This window comes from Ictalurus punctatus, chromosome 5 (assembly GCF_001660625.3).
Source record: "Ictalurus punctatus breed USDA103 chromosome 5, Coco_2.0, whole genome shotgun sequence".
Lineage (NCBI taxonomy): Eukaryota > Metazoa > Chordata > Actinopteri > Siluriformes > Ictaluridae > Ictalurus > Ictalurus punctatus.
Window position 1 is genome coordinate 6,528,405 of NC_030420.2, and position 19,703 is coordinate 6,548,107.

Consider the following 19,703-nt stretch of genomic DNA (forward strand, 5'->3'; position numbering starts at 1 on the left):
CTAATCATTCAATCATGTGACATTTGCAGATTGGAAAAAGTCCAGAAGACCAGATTTTAAACTGTCCAGTTTGGTTGAGTCTGTGCCCATGCTAGCCTCAGATTCCTGTTCTTGGCTGATAGGAGAGGAACCTGATGTGGTCTTCTGCTGTTGTAGCCCATCCACCTCAAGGTCGATGTTCTGTGCATGCTGAGATGCTTTTCTTCTCACCATGGTTGTAAGAATGATTATTAGAGTTACTATATTTCATTTTCCTCTTTTATCAACAAGGTGTTTCCATCCACAGAACTGTCGCTCACTCGATATTTTTGTTTTTTTACACCATTCTGTGTAAACTCTAAAGACTTTTATGTGTGAAAATCCCAGGACATCATCGGTTTCTGAGATACTCAAACCAGCCCATCTGGTACCAACATCCATGCCAAAGTCACAGGGATCACTCTTTTTTCGTTCTGATGTTTGATGTGAACATTAACTGTAGCTTTGGACCTGTATCTGCATGATGTTTTGCATTGCACTGCTGTCACATGATTGACTGATTATATATCTACATGAATGTACAGGTGTACAATTGGTCCTATTAAAGTGGATAGTGAGTGTATATTTAGCAGGTAGTATTGCTGCATCACGGCTCCTGGGTTTGAAGTTCGATCTTTCGAACCTAGAATATTACAACTCTCTGGTCTATGAATATATCTGTTGCATCGCTTGCTCCTGACCTCCTAGGCTGATTACTATCCGCATCTGTTTCTACTTAATGTTCTCATTATATTTAATTACACAGTGTAAAGTAATGGCTCGGGGTGGGGGCAGGAAAGTGGTGGGGTGGTCAGGGTTGTTGTACGTGACAGTTTCACCTGAAAAACAGTTATGATTTCTAAATTAAAGCTCTTAATTAGATCTATGTAGAGCCAAAACATCAATGAATCTCTACTACGAACTATGAGTGATTCAGTATCTGCCATGAGACTAATAGGAAATGTATGAGAATGAGAAACAATCATTTTGCACCCACTGATTTCAAGGGTTCAGCATTCGGCATGTCACAGCTGTAATCAACGTGCTGGAGTGGATGAGACAAGCCTGATGATGAAGACCCCATTAAGCTACTGCTTTAATTCACTGAATAGTGTTTACAGCAGTGTATGATGCTTTTAGACACAATGTTACTATGTGTGTGCATGTGTGTTTTAGGGTGTGGATGACCTCCAGGCCAGTCTAATTCAAGGAAAGTACTGCTCTGCTTTAATCCCCCAGCATGTGTGGCATCAAAAACTGGTTTGTACCATCTGTCCCCGATGTTCATTTGACTTATGACGGGCATCAACAAAAAGCCGAGCAGTTATCACTTTCTGATTTGATCTCTCTCCTGCTTTTTCAACAAGCAAAACTGCTAAAGCCGACAATATATTTTGTGCCTACTTCTGCAGAATTTCATTGTGAAGTTATATATCAGGGGCCAGGCACCACTTAAAATGCTTCACACAGATAATAAAGTAAGTCATTAAAAAATTCCAAGTCACTGTGACTATCAAAAATATTAAAGGGCTTGTATACAGTAGACGAAAATTTAATCATTCTCCCACTGTCTGTGTGCGTGTGTGTGTGTGTGTGTGTGCGTGTGATTGTGCATTTGAGTCTTGCTCTTGCTGTGCTGTTAAGTGTTGAGGTGATCGATGACTCACATTGCTCATGGGTACCTGGACTATATCAAAATGCTTCCCAAAGGTCTGAAGTATCTTTATACCACGGTGCTTTTGAATTCTAAAACATTATGGGTCAGAAGGTGTTGAGTAATTTTCTATAACAGCAGCTCTGACAGCAGTGCCAGCTGCAATACAAATCCCATTTCTGCAGTAACATCTTACAGCGGCTTGTATGGTGGATGCTCCATATAGTCTACGTCCACTAATTAACAGATTTTAAAAAACCATCCTCATATTTAGCAACAGCATTTGCAAAGAAGCATCCAATCATTGATATGGTGAAACTTCTTATATGGAGATATTAAAATAAGATTTATGAAAGGAGCCTCATGACTTTACTCTTTATAGTTTTTTTCAGTAACAAAAAACTTACAGTAAGTGATAACATTTTGTGGACATTCAACAGAATTAAGTGTCACTATAAACTGATAAAAAATAATGGCTTGTTGCTTATATGAACAAAAATGTAATCATTGGCAAATTGCTGTGGTATAAGAGGAATAAAGTATTGCGGAATGTTATTTTCCTATACCAGTGTGCACTGCCATGTTTGGGTAAAAGTCTATGAGAGAGGCACATCTTGACTCTTCCCAGTCTTTCTTGCAAAAACATTCTAGATCCATCAAATTGTAAGGGCATCTGCTATGCACAACCTGCTTCAGGTCACCCCAACGATTTTTAGTTGAATTCAGGTCTGGGCTCTGGCTAATTCATTCCATAACGTTGATCTTCTTTTGATTAAGCCATTCCTTTGTTGATTTGGATGCATGCTTTGGGTCATTGTCATGCTGAAAGCTGAAATTCCTTTTAATCATCAGCTTACTATCAAACACCTGAAGGGTTTGCACTAAAATCAACTTGTACTTGTAGCTACTCATGATTCCCTCTACCTTGATAAAAGTCCCAGTCCAAGCTGAAGAAAAGCAACCCTAAAGCATAATACTGCCAGGACCATGCTGCACCGTGGGCATGGTGTACTGTTGGTAATTTACACCAAACATACCTTCAGAATTATGGAATTATTATACCTTTTGGAAATGGTTTCATCACACCACAACACATTTTGCCGCATTTAGATGAGATTAGATATTTTTCTGTGAGAAAGGGCTTCCATCTAGCCACCCTACTGCATAGCCAAGACTTGTGATCTGAAGAATATGAGAGCTTGGTGTCACATGCAGAAAGTAATCAATACTTGTCAGATATTCCTGCAGCTCCTTTAATGTTGCCATTGGTCTAGGGACATCCTGTTCTTGGTGATGTCAATGCCATGCCCCATTTTCTCCACTTGTTGATGATGGCCTTCACAGTGTTCCACAGTACATCTAATATTTTGGAAAAATGTTTGTACTCTCCTAACTGATTCCTTTTGACAAGTGGGATACCATGCATACTTTGTAAGCTCTTTGCAGACCATGGCCTCAGCAGTCAGATGAAACCAAGAGGATATGAAGAAAATCCTACAGAAACAGCTGATCTTTGTTTGGGGTTCTTATCTTCTCTATTTGGGGTTAATCAGAATAATTTAATCGATGACAGCTGTACGATAATTACTTTTGAACATGAGATTGAATGTGATTGGATCATTCTGAACACAGCCACATCCCTAATTATAAAAGGGTGTCCACATTAATGCAACAAGGTTATTGTAATTTTTTTTTAATTTTCCTGTTTTTCCCTAAAATGTTTCTGATCGTTTTTGACTCATTTTGTATCCGTTGTAATTTCACACTGAGGGTGAAAAAAGTTCTGAAATGATTGATCTTGGTTTAATTTTTTTCATCATAAAAACTGCCATTGTAACAGGGGTATGTAGCGGGGTATTTTATATCCAGTGTAGCGCTCCTGATCAGTAGTACTTACTCCAACCCTTAAAACAGTTTGTGTCACTTTTTTCTCCTTCACCAGCTCTATTATCAAAATCTCACACTACATGCTTCACATCATGGTTCCCATGGCAACAGCGGCAGGTGCTTTTATTTTCTGTTTCGGTCTTGTCTCCATCAGTGTGTCTTCAGTGGTTCATTTTGTAGATTGTTTTCACAGATCTTTTGTTTTCCCTGATTAGTTTATTCATTTAACTTTCATTCCCCTGTCTTTTTGCAAAAAAAAAAATCTTGTCATGCATCAAGCCTACAATACTAAGCAATATTATCTCTGTGGGTTTTCAAAGGAAATTTATTTCCTGGTTTGAATCTATGCGTGTTTGCCTAGTCTGGCTGTATATTGACCCCCTGCTTTCGATATTTCTTCTTTTTCTTATTTTGTATTCTGTAAATTCTTTGTTATACAAATGCCTACCAAAGGATGCTCTATCGACCATTTATATAAAAAATGACTCATTTATCACATTGGCATAAAAATGTCATGACCTCTTTGTCAAGCAAGCTGGTGGTAAATGATTTCTACTGGCAAGTCCAATCATCTGCCAACCTGTTGCATGAAAAATTCAAAATAAAATATTCAGGCAAAAACCTACAAAATAATTGTATATTCTAGAGCAAAGGCTGTCCATTGATAAAGTGCTGTCCATTTGTCTCCATTTACCAGTCACTCTCAGGCAATGTGCACTTCCAAAAAAATCTCCAAAAAGCCCAATGACAGCATGTCAAAAACTTTTTATGTCAAATGATGGATAATGTGAAGAATATGTGACATTGAGATGGAACTACTACTTAATGTTACACTTGGGTCTTTGTAGGGCCTGAGAAGTAGATTTAGGTGCAGTACAGCATATTGTGCAGTGCACCACGTTCTTGCCCCTCCGCATGTGGGTCTATTAATTAAAAAAGTGAAATTAAATTGCAAACACATTATAAAATATGTAATTGCAGATCACAAAGTAACATCCTGGTCATCAGCCATGATAAACCATGCATTCTAGCACATTTAAAGCATGCACAAACCTGCATTGGGCATGTGCAGGTTGACGCTGTGAGGTCAGTGTTTTCAATAAGCTTTTTTCATGTAAAAGCAGAGTTTTAACATTTCCTCCAATAATTCAAAATCCTGCATATTCAGTGACTCGACAGACTGTATAGATAGGAGGCCAAAATACAGAGAAAATACTAAGGGTGTAAAGCTGTAGCTTCTACATGTTATGGCACAATTTTGATTCATAAGGCAATCTGCTAAATTTATTTAGAAGCCTAACAAACTTCATTTATAATCTGGAGTAGGCATATCATTCATGAACGATGATTTGGATGATTTGATGAAAAGGACAGTTTTAAGCATCAGAGTTATGGGTAAACTGCCTTGCTAGGCTATTTGCACATCTTTTAAAAAAAGGAATATTTTTTTTTTACACACCAGTTGTCTGCACTTTTTCAAAAGGAAAAAAGACATTTCTAATCAGTTATAATATGCTGATAATACATTTATAATTGTTGCTCAGTTTATTTCAGTTGTTGCCTTTCCTTGATGCATCAATTCAAATCGTCTGATCTGTACACCCATAGACAATACTACATTTTTAAAAATATCCTTATAGGTGTGGGCGGGGCCTCGGAAACAGTAAGTCACATGTCTTTATTTCCTGGATTTTTATTTGAAAATTGCTTATCAATTGTCCTTTTTAAGAATATAAATGTCAAGTTATTTCTATTTAGAAGAAGTTAAACTGACTGTATTTTCAAATTCTAAAAAATATTTGAATACTTGAACACTCTCTTGAATATTTGAACACTCTCTTCAATACAGTTGCTGGTGAGTATTACTATTCTGACAAGTCGTGTTTAAAAACAAACACAAGTAGTGTCAAATGTATTCAACTGAGAGAAAAGAATGAGAGTGTACACGTATAATTATAGAATTCTACTCAGTGCTGTATAATTATAACATTATAGTGTAATGTATAACACTGTATTATGTAATAGCTATGAGAATGTAATTAAGCCATTACATCTACACAATTGCATTCCTTATTCTCTTCTATTCGCATTACCTTTTTATCCTTTTACTGTATTATAATGTTTCCAGAAAAAAGACACTGAATGTGACATATAAAGAGATTACAATGAAATAAATGTTAAAGTTAGATGTGCAATGGTTGGAGGAAGATTAACGTAACAACGAGTCTTGATGATTTAGGAAAACAGTAGTTCATAGATTTAGGTTCAATATGGAAATACCTTAACTTCAGAGGAAGGTGCATAGTATAGTGTGTGTGTGTGTGTGTGTGTGTGTGTGTGTGTGTGTGTGTGTGTGTGTGTGTGTGTGTGTGTACGTGTGTGTGTGTGTGTGTGTGTGTGTGTGTGTGCATGTGTATGCATACCAAATAAGCACCGGTCACTCTCCATCCATCCACAGCTCAACACTAATTTCTCTTTTTGCTGACACAACTGCAATCAGATTAACAGGAAAGTGTGTGTGTGTGTGTGTGTGTGTGTGTGTGTGTGTGTGTGTGTGTGTTTTCAGAATAATAATAGAAAAGTAATTATAGTGAAATGCACACAGGGGAATCATGCACACACCACCACTGCAGCCTGACACACCATACACACTTTACACATACACTCACACTCAGACACACACACACACACACACACACACACACACACACACACACACACACACACATAATCTTAGATTCAGAGCAGTGATGAATTGCTCTAATTAAGGCTGATATTAATCAACTAGAGCAGGCTTTCTTGCTATCGCACTAGCTGTTGTTATCTGGCTTTATCTGCAATAGATGTTAATTCGCACAGATGCAATGAGTCTTCTCCTCTCACGGATAGCAATCTGACTGCCAAAGCCACTGTAAATTTACCCAACAAATCATTTGCAGTTTGTCTCTCTCTCTCCCACTCTCACACATACACAAAAACAGTTCCTGATTGCATCACTGTCTTGTATAGCAAGCTACCTAGGCAATAACATCTATCAGAAAACATTTGTTTGGGTTTGGGTTAATGGATATGTGCTGCTGATGACACACACATTATGCAGCTAAACAGTGGTTTCTACAAGAAGCTGTCATTAACCCAGCATGTGCCTCCTACTGCTTTCTCTGCAATGGATTGGCTTATGGTTTATATTTATTTTTAATAAATAAAGTTTAATAAAGCATAACTATTGACATTGAAACTAATTGTAAAAGATGTTCTGAACATGGCCCTGGAAGTGGTATGAGTAGTCAAGCAAGCTTATAACTCTTATAAATCATCCATCCATTTACCATACCGCTTATCCAAGACAGGGTCGCAGGAGAGCCTAGAGCCTATCCCAGTGAACTCGGGGCACAATCGCACACACATTCATACACTACAGACAATTTGGAAACATAAACCAGCCTACAATGTATGTCTTTGGACTGGCGGAGGAAACCAGAGTACCCAAAGGAAACCCACAAAGCACAGGGAGAACATGCAAACTCAGCTCACACAGGGCAGAGGTGGGATTCAAACCTCCAACCCCAGAGGTGTGAGGCTAACCGCTAAGTCGCCATGCCCCCCAGCTCATATAAATGTATACGTATAAATATATAATAGCTTTCATATGTAAATATAATAGTTTTCTTTAAAAAATAAAAATAAAAAATAGAACTATGGTTATGCTTTATGTATCCTACTTTGAGAGCCCTGGGTTTAAAGGATACAGTTCATAAACTGTGACATATGGGAATGAAAAAGTTATTGATTGTTGTTAGGTTATTGATAAAATGATAATGACACTGAGTCACCTCACTTTCCTGTGTTACCCTCGGTCGCCAGAGAGGTATGTTGCTAGCATTTTGAATAGTCAGTTGTCAGTTGTTTTGTGTGCTGTATTGTAGCCAGCGTTGGGTAAGTTACTCAAAAAAAAAAGTAATCCACTACAGATTACTAATTACTACTTCAAAATTGTAATCTGATTACTTTACTTTAATTCAGTAATTTTAGCGCATCAATATATGACATGATCAGAAAAAGTCGGATTTATCATGACACTTGTCTCAGGTGTTGTCACTGTTTGTAGGACTACCAGACCGATAAAATATAAAAAATATTCTAACTAGGCTAGAATGGTGTCGCTAGCCAAGGGGAGGCACAGCTAAGGTATCATTGTATGGGTTTAGCTGCTACAGTGCCATGCAAAGCACATTATCTTTCCTTATGCTCTGCTCATATCACGTTCACGTAAACTGGAACTCATATAGACATTTACACACCTTGTTTTCCTTCAGCATCAGAGGATGTTACTGTTCCAGTTTCCCCTTTACTGCTAAAATAATAAAATCGGCTTATATCCATTTTCCCTCACACACTGACTGTGTGAGGTAGTGTTTGGCAGAATTGAGAGCTGTCAGCCAATAAGACACGAGTATTTCCACGTATTTTCGTGTAAACTCTGTCTGATTGTTCTCGCCTCCGTTCACTGAAGATATAAAATTACAACACCGCCGTCTTCTTTTACTGATGTTCAGTTATGTAGTGACATACCGCTCCAAGAGAAGAATTATTCAGGTCTAAAGAAAAAATCTTCGGGGCAAAACGTGATTTGTTTAAAAAATTTATTTTACTTAATATTGCTTTCATAACAATAAACTTGTAACGCAAGTAACATAATTTTATTGACATCAGTAACTGTAATGAAATTACATACATTTAAAATGTAATGCGTTACATTACTGCATTATCAGAAAAACTCATTAGAATACAGTAATGTGTTACTTTGTAACGTGTTATACCCAACTCTGATTGTAGTTTTGATTCTGTTTGTTCTCAACTCCGATTTTCTGCCCTTCCAATTCCAGTCTGTTCGTTTGAATGACTGACCCTTGCCTGACTACTGTTTATGATTTTGCTCTATAATTTGGTTTTTGACATTTCATTAAAGCTGCCTTACCTGCAGTTGCTTCCGTCTGATCCTCCATTACATGACACATGTATTATTGGCCTATCGGAAGTATTGATTATTCATCCTTATTATCCATGATGGAGTGGGAGATGGGGACTGATTCAGATAATGAGGAAACCAATTACCCATGGCCATTTTTGTCAAAGTTAATGTGCCATAAGTAATCAAATAATAAATCTTACACCTTTATATGTAATCTTTGCAAACCAAAGATTAAAATACTTTATCCAATACTTCGAGAATAATACGATTTCCAAGAGTTCAAGCACAAATTTAAGGACGCATATAGAAATTAACGCGATTGTCATGTGAAATTGATGAATAGCCTAATGTTCACATTGTAAATTCGTAATTGTTCTGAATTATTTTTCAATTGTGTTTAATTTCTTTATGCAGAATTATACACAGTTATTCATAAGCTGATTCACAATCATGACATAGCAAAAATGTTGCCTATTTAAGTAGCTTCAGTGTAGTTAGCTACTTTTTCTTAGTAACTTGTAGTGTATCTAATTACTTTTTTAAAAGGGTAACTTGACTGTAGCTTAACTACTTCACACTATGAGTAGCTTGTAGCTTGAAAAACTACAGTTTCCCTAACGATGCTGACATCACATCACAGCTGTTGTCTTTAACTTGTGTGTATGGTGATTTTGTGAGATGATGTTGCAGTTATTAATCAGGATTTTAGCAGTGCAGAGCAGCAGCTTGTAAGTGGTTTGGAAGTGACTGCTGATTAACATGTAGTCTTAATGTGCTGCATTTCAGTCACTATTTCATACTCGTTCTGTTGTCTAACAGAAACAGAAAAATATGTAAATGAGAACAGCTTTACAGGGAATTCGGTTTAAAAATATATTTTAAAATACAGTATGTGACCACAAAGAGTAGGAAAGAAGCAAACAGATTTAAAGGGCTGACAATGGGTAGAATGCAAATACGACGCAATGACGTAATGAAATGCTAATTAGCGCAGGACATAATCTAGCGACATTTAACGACTTTCCATTGAAAGTTGTTACTACATTGACATTATGGTGAAGATGAAGCAATGCATGGGAAATGCAAATTTAGTCCAGCATGGCTGGAAAAGGTTCCATATAAAAATTGGTTGTGTTTTATTATTATAATTATTAAATTTTATTTTATTTTAAAAGAAGAAATAAAGAATATGTTTGAATGACAGCTCTTGTATAGTTCTTGAAAACAAAAAATAGTGCTTGGAAAAGTCCTGGAATTTTATTATGAAGCATCTGGATGAACCCTATCTAGTGTTCCCAAAACAGGCACAGTGCCCTGTTCAGGATAAAGTGGTTATTGAAAGTTAATATTCATTCTAATGCAGTCCCTGGTGAAAAAAATCCTTTCTGATTATTTTTGACCTAATGACTTGAAGTTTTCTCAGTGAACCCTTCTCATTTTTGGATATACTGTTATTATTTTTTCTTTGTTTTTTTAGTTTCTTTTTTTCCTAGTTCCATGCCTTGGTTCTAGTTTTGCTGGTATTGACCGGCTTTTCCTATTTAACCCTTGTCAATCTTGGGCATCTCTGAGGTCATGTATGCAGAAGAGGGCAGATTTGCTTTTGAAGGGCACTTTCCTTCAAGCGTTTGGCTACCCTGTGATACAGCCTGAGTGACAATTTGAAAATAATGCAGTTGGCTGGTTTCACATGTTTTGGAGGACAGCCTTTACCTTCCCTGGTTTGTAGCTGTACTATGATTGGGGAAAGCTGGTTTGTGGGTGTGTGGCAAGTGAGCGAATTGGGGAGGGAAAAAAAGTCCTGCTTACAATGCACACTGTAAAACCTGTGCCAAGAAAAACCCTTCTCAGTGATGGACAGATCTAAAATAGGGTTTGCTCCAATTAACACCAACATTGTCTGGCAGAGAAACATGTCCATAGAGGCTGAGACAGTGAACTTTAAAATGGACACTGGATCTGTAGCCAACATGCTGACTCAGATTAAATAAACCCCCAGTAACTTTCATACTGTTCTAATAGCCTGTTGAGATGCTTGCATTAAGCTACAGGAAGTAGTGATGATACATGTGCACACTGCACACAAACAAGCAAATTGGGAATTCTTTGTAATCTGGTACATCCCTGTTGGGCCAACATCCATGTGTGAGTGTGAGGTTAGATCTCATCGGCATCTTCTGCTCCAGTGACCAAGATAAGCTGCTGAAATTGCTGGGATATATATATATATATATATATATATATATATATATATATATATATATATATATATATATATATATATATATATATATATATATATATATATATATATATATATATATATATATATATATATATATATATATATATATATATAGGAATGCAGTGTTGCATTCCTAGTGTTCAGCCACTCCTGAACCAGAGACAATGTCAGAAGCATCTTACCTGAGCTAAGGAGGAAAGAACTGTACCGTTGCTCAGTCGTTCAAAGTCCTCTTTTCAGATGAAAGTAAATGTTGCATTTCGTTTGGAAATCAAGGTTCCAGAGTCTGGAGGAAGAGTGGAGAGGATCAGAATCCAAGTTGTTTGAAGTCCAGTGTGAAGTTTCCACAGTCAGTGATGATTTGGGGTGCCATGTCATCTGCTGATGTTGGTCCACTGTGTTTTCTCAAGTCGAGAGTCGATGCAGCACCTACCAGGAGATTTTAGAGCACTTCATGCTTCCATCTGCTGACAAGCTTTATGGAGATGCTGATTTCCTTTTCTTGCAGGACTTGGCACTTGCCCACAGTGCCAAAACTACTAGTAACTGGTTTGCTGAGCATGGTATTACTGTGCTTGATTGGCCAGCCAACTCGCCTGACCTGAACCCCATAGAGAATCTATGAGAGACACCAGACCCTACAATACAGACGAGCTGAAGGCCGCTATCAAAGCAACCTGAGCTTCCATAACGCCTCAGCAGTGCCACAGGCTGATTGCCTCCATGCCACGCTGCATCGATGTAGTAATTCTTGCAAAAGGATTAAAGCCCTGACCAAGTACTGAGTGCATAAATTAACATACTTTTCAGAAGATTTACATTTCTGTATTATAAGTTCTTTATTCTAATATTTTGAGATAATTTATTTTTTTGATTTCCATGAGCTGTAAGCCATAATCAAGATTAAAACAAGAAAAGGCTTGAAAATTTTCACTTTATGTGTCCAATAGGAATGGTGGGTAAGCATATTTTAGGCCTTTACGCTAAAATGGACTGGCTGAAGTGGTGGCACACAACACAACAAGGAATATAAATAATGCCAAAGATGCCAAATCCTTCATCAACTTCACTCAAATAGGGATGAGTGATGCTGCATGCAGAATCATAGCATGTCATAGCATTTATGCAGCATTTCAACAGGAAAATATTGCTTTTAATTGGGGACTATTTCTCCAAATATCCTAAGGGCAGTGCTTGGCACAGTGACACCTTGGGATTTCAAGTTGAAGTTGACATGTTTAAGTTTTTATGGACAATTTACACTCATAATGAACTCAGATGTAGTACAGGTGTAGTTGCTTCTGGTAGCTTATCATTGGTCATAGATTCTACCTTCTACCCCTGTGTATGTTCAGTAGGCTATTAAACAGTGGGAGTTACGGAAGAAAATGTCCAAGGACAGAACTGCAGCACTATTTAATTGGTTCTAGTGGAGAGTGAGTAAACATGACAATGTGTTATAATCCTGGGTCAAGCCTACCAGGTAATTTTTTAGACCCATGAAGAAATACAGCAATGAGTGAAAATTTGAACCACCCGATTCCAGCAGCTAAGGTGCAAAACTCAAGGAAAACAGGTGAACAAGAGGAAATCTGTGTGATAGGCTTCCGGATTCTACATGAAAAAAACATGCATTTTTAAGGCCACATCTGTACACCTGCTTCTTTTCTATTGGTAGGGTGATGAAACACGTAGCAATAATGTCTGCATAATGTCGCCCTCTATCATCCAGACAATCATTGGCCCATTCAAGTGCTTTCCCAGTGAGCCATGAGATGAGCTGGGCTACATTGTCTTTATCAAACTTGATCTCTTGAGAGGAGAAGTACACTGAACACTGTAGTTGGAAAACTGGGCATGTCATACTTGTCAGGAGAAACTTGTTACCTGACGTGGGCACCAACATGACGGTACTGGAATTCATCATTTTTTGAAGCTGACTGGGAAGACTTCCTAGTGTTGCATAGATGGCAATGAGTTACTGTTGCTGTTTACTGACTACACTCCCATGAGCAGAGAGAGTTGGTGGAATTCGATGGAGCCATTCTTCGTCCATGTTTTTACCAAAGTCTTCTATCATGAAGCAGAAAGACGGATACTAGTGCAGGTTTTCTGGTACAAATAACACTACGTTATGACATCTTCTAGTAACTATTCTTTGTAAAGCAGCTTGTTGGCACATTGGATAGCACAGTGTCCAGAGCTTGCGCTACTGGAATTTTACACATTCTCCCCCTGGTGGGTTTTCCGCTGGGTTCCGCAATTTACTTCTACCCACAAAAACATATCTATACATGGTTTGGCAACTCTAAATTGAGAATGCGTGTATGCATGTTGCTCTGTTATTGAATAGTGGCCCATTCAGGGTGTATTTCTATTCTTGTGCTTACATTTGCATTAACATGTATTCATTTGCATACACTTTTATCCAAAGTGACTTACAGCTGAACTGACAAATGAAGGTCTTGCTCAAAGGCGTAACAGTGACATCTTGGCAGTACTAGGCAACTAGTGTTTCTGGGATAGGCTCTGCTGGACCCTGATCAGGATAAAGTGGTTACAGAAAATCTCCTGCTCTGGTTCTAGCTTTGATGGTATTGTCCAGGTTTACCTATTTTTCTATAACAGAGGTTGGAAGAGACAGTGAAAAGACTGCTTTGGGACAGCTTTACTAATGTTGGCTCACTTATAGGATTATCAGTTCAAATCTCATGACTGTCATAGAGACATATTTCGCCCTTTGAGGAAGAATATTATTAATTATTAATTATCTTCACTTATAAGTCGATTTGCACAAAAGCATCAGGAAAATCACAAAAAAGTGTGTCTGCATATGTTCTGGCCCCTGCCATGGAGTATGACTATGATTAATGTTTGGTGTTGTACTGCTCTATTATCCCATTCAAGGGTAAAACTGCTATAGGTCACTGCTCTACTTCTGAAGTCAATCATCACTTTCCTTCCATTTAATATTCTACCTAATCCAGAACCTCATCTACAGAGAAATGTCAAGAGGTGGTAAAACTCATCAGAAAGATCTTCATCCCAGCAGGAGGAGGACCTTCAGCCAAAAAGGAGTCTGGCAAAAGCATAAATTGGCATGCTTGAGTGTCAGACACTTTGAAGTATGTGCTAAAATATGTGTGTGCTCGTTATGTTAGTCAGAAACTGCTCACACTCTGCTCATTGATTTGTAATGTTTATGTTCCTGAATCATGTGACGTTACTTAATACATTTCCAGGTTCTTGAGGTTCTTCATTGATGCTTAATCCCAAAAATTAGTATGATATTTGACTGCAAGAAATCTGCCGTTCAGTCACAGCTTTATTTCTATCAAAGATGTAACTGAATACAAATACAAGTAGGCAGAGGCACACTTGCCAGAAAGATTCATAGGGCATCTGGTTGAGACAAGAGGTGTGCATTGGCACTGGGATCCCATGGGACGCAACAGAAAAGATGCACGAGTTGTTTTTTTTTTACATTCATGCAGATGCAGGAACCACTGAGTGTTCAGATATTTATTTACAGCTTCATTCATTAATCCTTAACAATTGCCTGGTCAGGGTCATGGTGGTTTAAATTAAGTTACTAGTTTGTTTATATTTTGGGAAGTAGAACCATAAAATTTGTTAGAAAATATTGCAGGCAGGTACAAAGATCAGAAATGCATGAGTGGGATTTAAAGAACAGTCCTCCATAAACCTATAGTTGTGACCAGTTATAGTCATGTGAAAAAGTAAGTACTCCCCATGGAAATTGTTCGGGTTTTTTGACATATTTGGACAAGCAAACATTTTATCCTTTTTGAAACAGTGCCTATTATGTGTAATAAAGGTGACATATAAAATTGACATTTTGTAGTCATTGTAACAATTTAAATGAACAAAAAACAGATTATTCATATGGAAAAAAGTGAGTACACCTCTAAATTTATCACACCTTCAAATCCATCTAGTGTCTGGAGTTCCCTTTGTTATTGAGGTGTGTGTTGACATCATGTCAAGATCCAAAGAGTTTTATAAGGCCTTCATTTAAAAAAAGGTTATGGATGCCTATGAGTCTGGCAAGGGATTTAAAAAGATTTAAATGATTTGAAATTCATAATTCCACTTTAAGGAAAATCATCTACAAGTGGAACAGATTTCAAATGACTGCGAATTTGTCCAGGACTGGCCATCCCAACAAATTCAACCCAAGAGCAGAACATCTGATTCAAAACGAAGTCTCCAAGAACCCCAAAATATCATCACAGGATCTGCTAGTAAGTCGTGCAACTGGTGGTGTCAAAGTGCAAGCTTCTACAATCAGAATGTGATTGCACAAATTTGAACTGCCAGTAGGTGTACCAGGAAAAAGCCTTTGCTGTCTAAAAAGAACATTAAAGCAAGACTACAGCTTGCCAATGAGCATATAGGCAAAGACCAGGCCTTTTGGAATAATGTGCTCTGGACAGATGAATCAAAGATAGAGTCTAAAGCTGAATAAAGACAGATTTTCAGCAGAAGCAGCTTATACTAACTGTGAAGCACGGTGGTGGAAATGTTATGGTTTGGGTTTGCTTCGCTGTCTGAGGGATTGGACAGCTTGCATTCATTGATTCAAATGTGAATTCTGCATCATATCAAAGAGTGCTTGAAGATAATGTGAGGTCATCTGTCCAAAAGTTGAAGCTTTCAACAGGATAATGATCCTAAGCACGCTAGCAAATCCACCAAAGAATGGCTCAAAAAGAAGAAATGGAGGGTTATGGAATGGCCTCGTCAAAGTCCGGATTTGAATCCCACTGAAATGTTGTGGGGGGATTTGAAATGGGCAGTACATGCAAGAAAACTCGCAAACAGGTTGCAACTGAAAGAATATTGCATGGAAGAGTGCTCAAAAATTCCACACATGTCAGAGACTGGTGGACAATCACGCAAAATGCCTACAAGAAGTTAATACTGCTAAAGGGGGTAATACTAGTTTCCGAGGCCAAGGGTGCACTTACGTTTTCCACAGAAGAATATCACATCTATTGATAATTCTGTTGAATAAATAATTGAAAAAGCTACTTTTCCTTGTGCTTTTGCTCAAGTATATCAACTTTATTAAGAGGCACTGTTTCAAAGATGATCAAATCTTTGCTTGTCAAAATATGTCAAAAAAGATAACAATTTCCATGAGGTGCACTTATTTTTTCACAAGACTGTATGCACTTATGATGTAGCTGAGGTTGCACTCAACAGATACAGATAGTGGCACTGCATTACACTACACATTTTTATGATTGATATCACTTGTTAATTAGAGAAAAAAAAGCATTTGTTACTCTATATAATTACATCCTACATATCCTCACATATATCTTCAGTTTGTCCAGATATTTGGCAAGATTTTCATGAAACCGTATGTATGGAAACTCTAACTCAGACATATACCCTTACAATATAGTAGAGATGTTCTGATTTGGACTTTTCTGTGCTTGGAAAGTCTTGGAAGTGTTTGTGATTGAAAATAAAATGTCAAGGACCAAACCTGAATCCATTTTCAATAGCAGAATAGCGGTGGCATTTTGTTAATATGCTGCAATTGAGTTATCCTACATGACTCTGTGTGGGTAGGATTTTAGAGAATTTTGGCCTTCATTTCTAAATGGGTATTCAGTGCCATTTATTATTGTCTGACGACAAAGATGAAATGATGGTAATAACATGCATGTGAAGAAGCTTTTAAGGGGATCTAACATCTCTTTTGTATATTATGATCTCATCACCCAACGTTAATGTAGTCTGATAGAGAATGAAGGAGACAACACAGTGACTGTATTGGCACAGCTTTAGTGAACAAATCCCTAAGCTTGGTGACCAAATGGGTAGCAGCACTGCAGCACTGTCCCAATTCCCCATAAAAAAGAAAAGAGGGGGCGACAGCAAGTGAGATCTAAAAGCCAGTCATCACTGGATGCTGGAGCAAAAACGAAATCATTTTCAGTGCTTAAAATAACAAATAGGTAATATACATATATATATATATATATATATATATATATATATATATATATATATATATATATATATATATATATATATATATATATATATATATTCATTCTATAGGTCATGAAATTAATTGAAAAAATAATTAATGTACATATAAGAGGTAATGCCACTGCAGTTTCTTTTGTTGTTGCTATACAGGAAAAAGTGCTCCTACCAGTGTTATTATTAGTATGTCAGATATCCTATAATAAGACATTAGATCACTGAAATATTTAAGACCAAGACAGTTTAATTCTCTGTACATCAGAATTGGATATTAGAGTCAGTGTTATGTTTAATACAAAGATAAAAGGAAAATAAACTAAAGCACTGCAGACCTTTTAGCACAGACCAGATCCAGACAGACCAGACCTGCAGTGCTCCTCTAAAGCAGAGCATTAGAGATAGATGAACACTAGAAAATTCAATATCCAGATCAAGATTTTAAAAATAGAATTTTTTGATGAGTAATGGAGCACAGGCATATGTTAATTTAGATGAGGCAGCAACAGTATTTTTGGATTTGGGTTTTTGTTTTAAGTCCCCAATAAGAGTATAGCACACACATACACACATCAAAGAATTTCATTCAATCCTAAGATATCTTGCAAGGAAAAGCAAATCATTTTTTATTAAAAATCATTTTATGCAGCTCAATTCATTCCACATATGAACTTATGATTGTCAAGTTCTTATCATCTGTCTCTGCCTATCATCTCCTCATCCCTTGATCATCAGAGTTGCAAACAGACAGATCCTTGCTCCTGCGCTACTGCAGAGGGTCCATGAAATGTCCATGAGCCTGTACTGAAATAAAGCAGCCTGATACCACTCTATTTCATCTTACTGTCTCTCTTTAAAGCCTCACAGAAAAGAAAACATGTGCTCATGCATATGAGACAGATGAATGTCAGAAACACCTCGGAGCTCCAGGCACAACACAGTCCGCAGCAGATATACCAAACACACTGCAGCGGAGGCTCACAGCAACACACACCTCAGTCACTTCAGTATGAAAGGTAGGATTAAAAGAGGGAGATGATGGGTGAGGAGGCAGAGAGGAAGAAGCCTGATGTGGGTTGATGAGACTATGCGTGTGTGGGACTTCTGTCACACATCCATCCATAACGCATCACGCATGCACTAGAAGTGCCGTACTGCCTGTCCTTCCTCAGTCAGGCAGAAAACATTATCATTCTCCTCACAGCAACCTTGCAGCGTGAGCTTGTGCCAAAACTCTCTCACCTCTCTCTCTCTCACCTCTCTCTCTCTCTCGCTCTCTCTCACACACACACACACACACTCACACTTACTCATTCCTTTCCCATATCTCAATTAATATTTCACTGTCGCCCTGGTTACTTCATGCGCAAGCACATACACACTTACTGTACAGGTACCAGGTCACACACAAGCACACTAGACAGGTATCAGGAACAGTGTCACACACTCGCACATTTGCACCAACGCCAGGTATCACTGCAGAGTTTATTTCAAGCTTTATCAAATACCATACCCCCTTGTCAGCACAGGTCAGCTCAAACACACATACACACACACATACATGTAGTTGCCACTCACCCTGGCTGTTGGTGCCCCCATCCCCCTCCTCGCAGTCGGTTAGGTTGTTGAGCATCTTCTGGGAGAGAGAGGACCAGAGCTCCCACTATCACTGCTGGTGCACTGCCTCTGCCTCCACTGCTGCTGCTGCACTGTCCAGCAAGAAGGAAGAAAAAACACACACACAGCAGTGAGAGAGAAAGAGAGACAGAGAGAGGGAAGGAGAGAGAGAGAGAGAGACAGAGAGAGTGCAAGGAGGAGGCGGAGGGAAAGCATGCAGCATTAACTCTCTCGCGCTCTCCTAAAGAAAAAGAGCAATAAAGCAGCCCTCTTGATGTTGCTTTGCATGTTGCACCTCTCTCTCTCTTTCTCTCTCTCTCTCTCCAGGAGGAGGGGAGTGTGTGTGAGAGAGAGAGCCTGCAGGGGAGTACATGATGGAATGCCTAAGAGCATGGCTTTTCTCACACATATCTCCCTAAAAAGTAAGTCTACATCTCTAAAATAAATGCATTATTTATAAATGATGAATTACTTTTGCTTTCTTCTCCCCATCTTATGTCCCTGTTTTAATCCACACACCAGAAATCTTGAAGAAAGGGGAAGACAGGTTCCTTGATGCATAAGAAATAAGAAGGTCCTCTTTAGAAGAAGAAATACGATGTTTCAGTGTCTCTACATTTTGTCAACTTACCATGTCAACATTTTGGTCCCACATGAATGAGACATGAATGACATTACAGCAGAATTCTGCTGTAATGTGGCCTGTAATATGCACTGTTAGTTACTGATCATGCAAATGGAAACATTAACATGAGAGCACTGAAGCATCCTTCAACAATGTATCCATCTTGAACATTCTCCATCCATTTATTCAATCTTTATTCATCCATTTTGGGAATCCTCGATCTATGCAATATCCTTCAATCCAACTGTCATACATACATTCTAGGCATTCTCCATCCTCTACGCTGAACATCTATCCATCTATCCATCCCCTTCATCCTAAGCATCTTCTATTTCTCTGTCTATCCTGAGGATCATGCTCCACCGATTACTCCTCCATTCTGAACATCAGCTATTTATTCATCCATCCTAAGTATCTGCTATTTCTCCATCCACCCTAAACATCCATCCATCCAACCGTCTATTCATCGATCCCTTTATTCTGAGCATAATCCAATCATCCATCTATCCATCCATCCATCCATCCATCCATCCTGAGCATCTGCTATTCCTTTATCCATGCCTCTATGAGGTGAGTTGTTACAATCCATCCCTTTATTCTGAGCATGATCCATACTTCCATCTTGAGCATCTGCTTTTTTTCCATCCATCCTGAATATTTA

At 38.1% G+C, this 19,703-nt stretch overlaps 1 protein-coding gene across 2 annotated transcripts in view; it reads right to left on the reverse strand.

The window, feature by feature from the left end:
- The window catches only part of slc12a5b (solute carrier family 12 member 5b), a 70,362-nt gene extending 51,727 nt beyond the window's left edge, over positions 1-18,635 (reverse strand). The window contains exon 1 of one of the 2 annotated variants that reach the window (XM_053680142.1): positions 18,379-18,625. In XM_053680142.1, coding sequence (XP_053536117.1) covers positions 18,379-18,433 — 55 coding nt within the window. In that variant the 5' untranslated portion in view covers positions 18,434-18,625. Of the gene's footprint in view, positions 1-18,378 lie in introns of both variants that reach the window. The other variant, XM_017468411.3, reaches the window with a different exon arrangement.
- Between the last annotated feature and the right edge of the window lie 1,068 nt (positions 18,636-19,703).